Source organism: Oncorhynchus masou, chromosome 10, assembly GCF_036934945.1.
Source record: "Oncorhynchus masou masou isolate Uvic2021 chromosome 10, UVic_Omas_1.1, whole genome shotgun sequence".
Taxonomy (NCBI): domain Eukaryota; kingdom Metazoa; phylum Chordata; class Actinopteri; order Salmoniformes; family Salmonidae; genus Oncorhynchus; species Oncorhynchus masou.
In genome coordinates, this window is record NC_088221.1 from 47,453,395 (window position 1) to 47,465,928 (window position 12,534).

Sequence of the window (12,534 nt, forward strand, 5' to 3'; positions counted from 1 at the left end):
GCACTGTTGGAGCTAGGAAGAAAAGCATTTCACTTCACCCACAATAACATCCGCTAAACATCTGTATGTGACCAATACAATTGGATTTTTAATTGATTTTGTAGTATATTGAAGGTAATAACCCTTGAAACATAATGTTCAGTATATTAGATATTGGTTCCCTTACCCTATAAGCAGTCTATGTTAATAAGGAGCATCAGGTACTCCTGGAATGTCTACCAATGGCATGTCTTTATGTGAGAAATTAAACTGGTCACATTTATAAAGTAACATTTTTAAAGTATTTATAAAGTATTAAGAAAGTGTGAATAGTCCTCACTTTAGATTAGAGACTGCAAAACTACTTTACTAGTGATCAGTAAATGGTTTATACAGATATGTATTAAACATCTTACAAATTATCTTTTGAATCTCTATTACAGATTATAAAAGTTGTTTATTAATGTGTGAATAACTAACTTACTAAAACAAATGTGAAAGTAATGATACATGAATGATTAATAAACTATTGACTTATTTACTAATCTATTATACATTCTTTATTACAAAGTGTTATTATAAAGTCTTACTAATCTCTATATTCATTCTGACTCAACAGCATCTGAGAGAGCTGCTCTGGTGTGACCCCTGACCTGGCAGCAGTGATGTAATGAGAGTGGTTTTAGTGAGAGTAGTGGTAGTGAGAGTAGTGGTAGTGAGATAAGTGGTAGTGTTCATACCCAGTATGTTGAGGTTGAAGTGTCTGCTGCGGTCTTCTGTGTGTTGTGCTTAATCATTCATGCATATAGTAGTAATTTATAAATGTGAGAATCCCTAGCTGAGAAACATTTAACACATGTGGGAGTAATGATTAATAAATGGTAAGCAAACTGTAAATGCCTTACAAATGGTTTATTACTGAAGTGTTACTCATAATTGCACATTCTTACATTTGACCTTACTCTACTTTCACAATGCACAATTGAGTTATACTTGGACGTTATCTGATATCCTATTGTACATTTTAATTTTACTGAACTTGTTGAAGGCATGTGTGTCCCAATTGAGTCACTAGAGGATGATGTAAAACATACACAATGACTCATGACGTCCTAAAAAATAACTTTTAGAATACTTACATACTATTTATCATTAAATAACATGGAACAACAACAGACATTGGTATTTGGAATATACAAACCAAAATGTCTACATATTTTTTTTTATAAACGAGCTTAATCCTTCTGTGGCCTTCTCCAAGTCATTATATTCCAATCCAGACTAATTATTCTGCATCAACACCACATATATGACAACAACACTGAGATTAGTCATGTCAGTGTATTGTTACATGAATGAAGCAATTACAACAATTGTATAACAAAACTATATTAAACTTATGTTTGTCAAACATAGTTTCAGAGTTAAAATATGTTTAGCTGTCACTTTGAACCATGGATAAAAGAAAGCATAAATTATTGGATTGATAAAAGAATTAACAAGAGGCAGAAGACCGATGATGAATGATACATTGTCATTTAAAAAAGACATGAGAAAGAAAGAAGAAAACAGAAATGGAATCCAACAAATTAGATAGTTGAAAACAACAATAGACAGAGTTTTTGCTGCTTTTCTCTCAGACTTTTTTGCCTGAATAGTTTTAACACCAGACACACTGACAGCCTCTTTTGAAAATACCTTTCTGGCCTGTGATCTGGCCACCACAAAGATTTTCATGTAAAGTGTTATAATAATAGAGCACGGGACAACCATTGTAATTACAATGTCAGTGATATTAGCCCATGTTATTTCAACTGTAAAACATTCTTTCAAACACCTACTTCGTACTTGCACATTTACAAACATTTTTATAATAGCAGCACGGTATATGACACAACACCACCAGGTAATGGATATACAACACATCATTCTTGTTATTGTTATTTTAGAGTGGTACAATAAGGGATCACACACAGCAACATAGCGGTCAATAGATATCAAGACCAAATTGCCCAGAGATAAAGAAGTACATAAAAAGGAGATGTAGGCATGAAACGCACAGAAATATTCCCCAAAACTCCAGCATGATTCCATTATTGCTACAGTCATTACTGGTATCACAATCAGTCCCACCAGGAGATCTGACGCAGCCAGAGAGAGGATGAGCAGGTTGGTTGAAGTGTGGAGCTGCTTGAAGTGAGAGATGGAGATGATCACCAGTACGTTCAAAAATATTGTAACAACTGAAAACAATGAGAAGAAGATGTACAGTGTTATGTAGATAGATGTCGATAGCAAAGCCTTTCTGCAAGAAGAGTTTCTGTCTTGAAAACAGTATTGAACATCTTCATGTTTCTCCATTTGTAATAAAGGTAAAAATGATGAGGTCCTGCTCCTGCTTGGTCCTGTGTGTGGCTCTGTCAGGTCCGGCTTCTGAAAAACTCTGAGCTCTGCCTCTCTATTTATCCCTGAGTTACTGACAGAAACTCCCTTCCCCAGCGTCTTTGATCCACACACACACACACACACACACGGGCGTGCGTGCTCGTGCTTACATGCGTGAGCACACATATAAACAAACAGTTAAATAAACAAAGAATTAATGAAAGCGTGATGTAATAGGGGATTGGATGTTGCTGTGCCCAGCTAGCCTGTCATTCTTAGTGATCGTTGGAGATGAGATTGTTTTCACCGATTTAATCAAATCACAATGTATTTGTCACATGCTCCGAATACAACAATTGTAGACCTTACTTGCAAGCCCTTAACCAACATTGCATTTCAAGAAGAGTTAAGAAAATATAAACCAAACAATCTAAAGTAAAAAATAACACAATGACATAACAATAACGAGGCTATGTACAGGAGGTTCCGCATTGAGCGAGTCACTCGTACTTCCTGCATTAGTTTTGTCTTGTAAGCAGGAATCTGGAGGATAGAATAATGGTCAGATTTGCCAAATGGAGGGCGGGGGAGAGCTTTGTATGTATCTCTGTGACGTGCTGGTAAAAATGTGGTAAAACGGATTTAAGTTGACCTGCATTAAAGTCCCTGGCCACTAGGAGCGCCGCTTCTGGATGAGCATGTTCTTGTTTGCTTACGGCCTTATAGAGTTCGTTGAGTGCGGTCTTAGTGCCAGCATTGGTCTGTGGTGGTAAATAGATGGCTACAAATAATATAGATGAGAACTCTCTTTGATGATAGTGTGGTCTACAGGTTATCATCAGATACTCTACCTCAGGCGAGCAATACCACAAGACCTGCAAGTAGAGATACTGGGTTGCAAAGGAGCGAGATAAATAAATAAATAGAGTATGGGGATGAGGTAGGTAGATAGATGGGCTGTTTACAGATGGGCTATGTACAGGTGCAGTGATCTGTGAGCTGCTCTGACAGCTGGTGCTTAAAGCTAGTGAGGGTGATATGAGTCTCCAGCTTCAGACACTTTTTTCAGTTCGTTCCAGTCATTGGCAGCAGAGAACTGGAAGGAAAGACGACCAAAGGAGGAATTGGCTTTGGGGGTGATCAGTGAGATATACCTGCTGGAGCGCGTGCTATGAGTGGGTGCTGCTGTGGTGACCAGTGAGCTGAGATAAGGCGGGGCTTTGCCTAGCAGAGACTTGTAGATAACAGTTGACCGGGGTAGGGGTAGCCAGGTGGAAAGCATGGCCAGCTGTAGAGAAATAATTATTGAAATTCTCAATTATAGTGGATTTATCGGTTGTGACAGTGTTTCCTAGCCTCAGAGCAGTGGGCAGCTGGGAGGAGGAGCTCTTATTCTCCATGGACTTTACAGTGTCCCATAACGTTTTTTTTAGTTAGTACTATAGGATGCAAATTTCTGTTTGAAAAAGATAGCCTTAGCTTTCCTAACTGCCTGTGTATATTTGTTCCTAACTTCCCTGAAAAGTTGCATATCACGGGGGCAATTCGATGCTAATGAATGGGGCATGCTTATTTAAGATGGTGAGGAAGGCACTTTTAAAGAAAAGCCAGGCATCATCTACTGACGGGATGAGGTCAATGTCATTCCAGGATACCCCAGCCAGGTCGATTAGAAAGGCCTGCTCGCAGAAGTGTTTTAGGGAGCATTTGACAGTGATGAGGGGTGGTCGTTTGGTCGCAGACCTATTACGGATGCAGGCAATGAGGCAGTGATCGCTGAGATCTTGATTGAAAACAGCAGAGTTGTATTTGGAGGGCGAGTTAGTTAGGATGACATCTATGAGGGTGCCAGTGTTTACGGATTTGGAGTTTTACCTGGTAGGTTTATTGATAATTTGTGTGAGATTGAGGGCATCAAGCCTAGATTGTAGGATGGCCGGGGTGTTAAGCATGTCCCAGTTTAGGTCACCTAGTAGCACGAGCAATTCACATATGGTAAGTACAGTACACAATACAGGATGTTTAAGGAAATATATCTAACATTTAATTCACAAACAAAAATGTGTATTGTTGTATTGCAAATATTTCGCTAATGTTGTCAACCTCACAACCACAAACTAATCATAAAACAAGGAAATATTTCCAGTGCTTCAATCTTTTAACTATTTTCAAACTTTGCTTTGTTTGGCTGCACTCTTACTGGGCCTTTAAAGGTACTGATCTTTTAACTGTAAAATTTCAGTAAGGTATGTATTTACATATTGGTTTCCATAGACGCCTCTCTTCAGAAATGACACGTACTATATTGCTGTTTTCTACATTTGATACTGACCGGATCATACTGACTGTCTTCATATCCTCACCATCACCATATAAATAGCATTAACACCATCACCATATAAATAACATTAACACCATCACCATATAAATAACATTAACACCATCACCATATTAATAACATTAACACCATCACCATATTAATAACATTAACACCATCACCATATTAATAACATTAACACCATCACCATATAAATAACATTAACACCATCACCATATAAATAGCATTAACACCATCACCATATAAATAACATTAACACCATCACCATATTAATAACATTAACACCATCACCATATTAATAACATTAACACCATCACCATATAAATAACATTAACACCATCACCATATAAATAACATTAACACCATCACCATATAAATAACATTAACACCATCACCATATAAATAACATTAACACCATCACCATATAAATAACATTAACACCATCACCATATAAATAACATTAACACCATCACCATATAAATAACATTAACACCATAACCATATAAATAACATTAACACCATCACCATATAAATAACATTAACACCATCACCATATAAATAACATTAACACCATCACCATATTAATAACATTAACACCATCACCATATAAATAACATTAACACCATCACCATATAAATAACATTAACACCATCACCATATAAATAACATTAACACCATCACCATATAAATAACATTAACACCATCACCATATAAATAACATCAACACCATCACCATATAAATAACATTAACACCATCACCATATAAATAACATTAACACCATCACCATATAAATAACATTAACACATCACCATATAAATAACATTAACACCATCACCATATAAATAACATTAACACCATCACCATATAAATAACATTAACACCATCACCATATAAATAACATTAACACCATCACCATATTAATATCATTAACACCATCACCATATAAACAACATTAACACCATCACCATATAAATAACATTAACACCATCACCATATTAATAACATTAACACCATCACCATATAAACAACATTAACACCATCACCATATAAACAACATTAACACCATCACCATATAAATAACATTAACAACATCACCATATAAATAACATTAACACCATCACCATATAAATAACATTAACACCATCACCATATTAATAACATTAACACCATCACCATATAAATAACATTAACACCATCACCATATAAATAACATTAACACCATCACCATATTAATAACATTAACACCATCACCATATTAATAACATTAACACCATCACCATATAAATAACATTAACACCATCACCATATAAATAACATTAACACCATCACCATATAAATAACATTAACACCATCACCATATAAATAACATTAAAACCATCACCATATAAATAACATTAACACCATCACCATATAAATACCATTAACACCATCACCATATAAATAACATTAACAACATCACCATATAAATAACATTAACACCATCACCATATAAATAACATTAACACCATCACCATATAAATAACATTAACACCATCACCATATAAATAACATTAACACCATCACCATATTAATAACATTAACACCATCACCATATTAATAACATTAACACCATCACCATATAAATAACATTAACACCATCACCATATAAATAACAATAACACCATCACCATATAAATAACATTAACACCATCACCATATTAATAACATTAACACCATCACCATATAAATAACATTAACACCATCACCATATAAATAACATTAACACCATCACCATATTAATAACATGAACACCATCACCATTTAAATAACATTAACAACATCACCATATAAATAAAATTAACACCATCACCATTTAAATAACATTAACACCATCACCATATAAATAACATCAACACCATCACAATATTAATAACATTAACACCATCACCATATTAATAACATTAACACCATCACCATATTAATAACATTAACACCATCACCATATAAATAACATTAACACCATCACCATATTAATAACATTAACACCATCACCATATAAATAACATTAACACCATCACCATATAAATAACATTAACACCATCACCATTTAAATAACATTAACACTATCACCATATAAATAACATTAACACCATCACCATATTAATAACATTAACACCATCACCATATAAATAACATTAACACCATCACCATATAAATAACATTAACACCATCACCATATAAATAACATTAACACCATCACCATATAAATAACATTAACACCATCACCATATAAATAACATTAACACCATCACCATATAAATAACATTAACACCATCACCATATAAATAACATTAACACCATCACCATATTAATAACATTAACACCATCACCATATTAATAACATTAACACCATCACCATATTAATAACATTAACATCATCACCATATAAATAACATTAACACCATCACCATATAAATAACATTAACACCATCACCATATAAATAACATTAACACCATCACCATATAAATAACATTAACACCATCACCATATTAATAACATGAACACCATCACCATTTAAATAACATTAACAACATCACCATATAAATAAAATTAACACCATCACCATTTAAATAACATTAACACCATCACCATATAAATAACATCAACACCATCACAATATTAATAACATTAACACCATCACCATATTAATAACATTAACACCATCACCATATTAATAACATTAACACCATCACCATATAAATAACATTAACACCATCACCATATTAATAACATTAACACCATCACCATATAAATAACATTAACACCATCACCATATAAATAACATTAACACCATCACCATTTAAATAACATTAACACTATCACCATATAAATAACATTAACACCATCACCATATAAATAACATTAACACCATCACCATATAAATAACATTAACACCATCACCATATAAATAACATTAACACCATCACCATATTAATAACATTAACACCATCACCATATTAATAACATTAACACCATCACCATATAAATAACATTAACACCATCACCATATAAATAACATTAACACCATCACCATATAAATAACATTAACACCATCACCATATTAATAACATTAACACCATCACCATATAAACAACATTAACACCATCACCATATTAATAACATTAACACCATCACCATATAAATATCATTAACACCATCACCATATAAATAACATTAACACCATCACCATATTAATAACATTAACACCATCACCATATAAATAACATTAACACCATCACCATATAAATAACATTAACACCATCACCATATAAATAACATTAACACCATCACCATATTAATAACATTAACACCATCACCATATAAATAACATTAACACCATCACCATATAAATAACATTAACACCATCACCATATAAATAACATTAACACCATCACCATATTAATAACATTAACACCATCACCATATAAATAACATTAACACCATCACCATATAAATAACATTAACACCATCACCATATTAATAACATGAACACCATCACCATTTAAATAACATTAACAACATCACCATATAAATAAAATTAACACCATCACCATTTAAATAACATTAACACCATCACCATATAAATAACATCAACACCATCACAATATTAATAACATTAACACCATCACCATATTAATAACATTAACACCATCACCATATTAATAACATTAACACCATCACCATATAAATAACATTAACACCATCACCATATTAATAACATTAACACCATCACCATATAAATAACATTAACACCATCACCATATAAATAACATTAACACCATCACCATTTAAATAACATTAACACTATCACCATATAAATAACATTAACACCATCACCATATTAATAACATTAACACCATCACTATATAAATAACATTAACAACATCACCATATAAATAAAATTAACAACATCACCATTTAAATAACATTAACACCATCACCATATTAATAACATTAACACCATCACCATTTAAATAACATTCACACCATCACCATATAAATAACATTCACACCATCACCATATAAATAACATTAACACCATCACCATATTAATAACATTAACACCATCACCATATAAATAACATTAACACTATCACCATATAAATAACATTAACACCATCACCATATTAATAACATTAACACCATCACTATATAAATAACATTAACACCATCACCATATAAATAACATTAACACCATCACCATATAAATAACATTAACACCATCACCATATTAATAACATTAACACCATCACCATATAAATAACATTAACACCATCACCATATAAATAACATTAACACCATCACCATATAAATAACATTAACACCATCACCATATTAATAACATTAACACCATCACCATTTAAATAACATTAACAACATCACCATATAAATAACATTAACACCATCACCATTTAAATAACATTAACACCATCACCATATAAATAACATCAACACCATCACCATATTAATAACATTAACACCATCACCATATTAATAACATTAACACCATCACCATATAAATAACATTAACACCATCACCATATAAATAACATTAACACCATCACCATATTAATAACATTAACACCATCACCATATAAATAACATTAACACCATCACCATATAAATAACATTAGCACATCACCATATAAATAACATTAACACCATCACCATATAAATAACATTCACACCATCACCATATAAATAACATTAACACCATCACCATATTAATAACATTAACACCATCACCATATAAATAACTTTAACACTATCACCATATAAATAAAATTAACACCATCACCATATAAATAACATTAACACCATCACCATATAAATAACATTAACACCATCACCATATAAATAACATTAACACCATCACCATATAAATAACATTAACACCATCACCATATAAATAACAAATGTAAAACTACTTACAGCGAGTAGCGGTGTGTAGAAGGATGACGGTGTTGCAATTGTGGTGGGGATCATGAGTTCCTGGAATGCCCTGTAAAGGTGAAGGAGATTGACATGGCAAAAGTTAAAGCGATGAATCAATTGTGGTGGGGATCATGAGTTCCTGGAATGCCCTGTAAAGGTGAAGGAGATTGACATGGCAAAAGTTAAAGCGATGAATCAAATCTCCTATGTGGAGGCGATTCCAATAATTGAGAAAACAAGTGATGCAAGTCAAAATATGACAGTGGACACACCACAGGCTGTAGTAAATGTTAGCTGCCATTCAAAATATTGATTTTCTGGTACACCACATAAACAGCTGGTTATCAGACACTCAACAAGAAGGTCTGATTTCATTATTACTGAAACAGGATCCAAAGTGGTAAACATAAAAATCCAGTCCATTAAAAAAAACAATTGGAGGCCCCTTACTCTTCAGTGTTGTGATTAGGGCTGTTGCGGTGACCGTATTACCAAACAGATTGGTTCTGTTCTGACAAATACAACACTGTGTTTGTTTTTCTACTGCCTAGCCTTGGTTCTGTTCTGATAAATACAGCACTGTGTTTGTTTTTCTACTGCCTAGCCTTGGTTCTGTTCTGATAAATACAGCACTGTGTTTGTTTTTCTACTGGCTGGCCTTGGTTCTGTTCTGATAAATACAACACTGTGTTTGTTTTTCTACTGCCTAGCCTTGGTTCTGTTCTGATAAATACAACACTGTGTTTGTTTTTCTACTGGCTGGCCTTGGTTCTGTTCTGATAAATACAACACTGTGTTTGTTGTTCAATCTCCCTGCCTCCTGCCTGACATGACATCTTGTATGGATGACTGAGCGCTGCCTTCTTTCACTTTTTTATCCCTGGAGAAAGAGTGTAAAAATGTATCTCTCTCTGGAGAGAGAGAGAGAGAGAGAGACAGAGAGAATGAATGCCTGTGTTAACCCATCTTCTCAGCCAGGGCCTATGCCTCCTGCCAGCCCCTAGAAGGACGAGATGGAGAAAACATCCAAACATTTACATGGAATTTCACCAATATATCTCATCGTTTCATCAATATATCTCATTGTTTCATCAATATATCTCATCGTTTTATCTAACCAAGATGGAGGTACATTGTTTTTGATCTACAACTGTCACATTTTGCTGTATTTGACATTCCTTAAATGTTATTTTCTATTCTTATTTGTTGTTGTCAATGATTTTGAGTGTTGTGTGTATTTATCAGGGTTTTCCTTGCAGTGTAGTGTATTTATCAGGGTTTTCCTTGAAGTGTAGTGTATTTATCAGGGTGTTCTTTAGTGTAGTGTATTTATCAGGGTGTTCTTTAGTGTAGTGTATTTATCAGGGTTTTCTTTACAGTGTAGTGTATTTATCAGGGTTTTCTTTACAGTGTAGTGTATTTATCAGGGTTTTCCTTGCAGATTAATGTATTTATCAGGGTTTTCCTTGAAGTGTAGTGTATTTATCAGGGTGTTCGTTAGTGTAGTGTATTTATCAAGGTGTTCTTTAGTGTAGTGTATTTATCAGGGTTTTCTTTGCAGTGTAGTGTATTTATCAGGGTGTTCGTTAGTGTAGTGTATTTATCAAGGTGTTCTTTAGTGTAGTGTATTTATCAGGGTTTTCTTTGCAGTGTAGTGTATTTATCAGGGTTTTCCTTGCAGTGTAGTGTATTTATCAAGGTGTTCTTTAGTGTAGTGTATTTATCAGGGTTATCCTTGCAGTGTAGTGTATTTATCAGGGTGTTCTTTAGTGTAGTGTATTTATCAAGGTGTTCTTTAGTGTAGTGTATTTATCAGGGTTTTCCTTGCAGTGTAGTGTATTTATCAAGGTGTTCTTTAGTGTAGTGTATTTATCAGGGTTATCCTTGCAGTGTAGTGTATTTATAAGGGTTTTCCTTGCAGTGTAGTGTATTTATCAGGGTTTTCCTTGCAGTGTAGTGTATTTATCAGGGTTTTCCTTGCAGTGTAGTGTATTTATAAGGGTTTTCCTTGAAGTGTAGTGTATTTATCAGGGTTTTTCTTGCAGTGTAGTGTTTCACAAAGCATTTCTAGGACATGACAAAGCAGTACAAGCTGTCAAATAAGTGAGCCTGAAGTGTTTAATTTATTTATTTATATATTTATTTTACCCTTATTTTACCAGGTAAGTTGACTGAGAACACATTCTCATTTAAAGAAACGGCCTGGGGAATAGTTAACTCCTGAATTGAAATCTTAATGTATAGTGGCAATCTTTCGAGAATAAAGTGGCAATCTTTCAAGAATAAAGTGGCAATCTTTCGAGAATAAAGTGGCAATCTTTCGAGAATAAAGTGGCAATCTTTCGAGAATAAAGTGGCAATCTTTTGAGAATAAAGTGGCAATCTTTGTAGAATAAAGTGGCAATATTCGAGCATCAAGGCGTGGTTATATTTCAAAAGGAAAGTATTTATTGGGTTATTAATTGCATGCCTCCCTGGCTCCCTGTTGCTGTATGCGCCACTGTTGAAATGCCTGAGTTAGATGACTTACTTACTTACTTTTGACCTCTGTCATTGCCAACAAAGGGTATATAACAAAGTATTGAGTTAAACTTTTGTTATTGACCAAATACTTATTTTCCACCATAATTTGCAAATAAATTCATTAAAAATCCTACAATGTGATTTCTGGATATTTTTTTTTTCTTCTCATTTTGTCTGTCATAGTTGAAGTGTACCTATGATGAAAATTACAGGCCTCTCTCATCTTTTTAAGTGGGAGAACTTGCACAATTGGTGGCTGACTAAATACTTTTTTGCCCCACCGTATATTGCATAAATACATTTCATAGATACAGATACATTACAGATCAGATA

General features: G+C 33.4%; 1 protein-coding gene across 1 annotated transcript; it reads right to left on the reverse strand.

Moving 5' to 3' along the window:
* Positions 1 to 1,365: 1,365 nt before the first annotated feature.
* On the reverse strand, positions 1,366 to 2,340 carry LOC135546890 (trace amine-associated receptor 13c-like). Its single transcript, XM_064975451.1, has one exon. It carries the CDS (start codon positions 2,338 to 2,340, stop codon positions 1,366 to 1,368), a length of 975 nt encoding a protein of 324 aa, XP_064831523.1.
* Between the last annotated feature and the right edge of the window lie 10,194 nt (positions 2,341 to 12,534).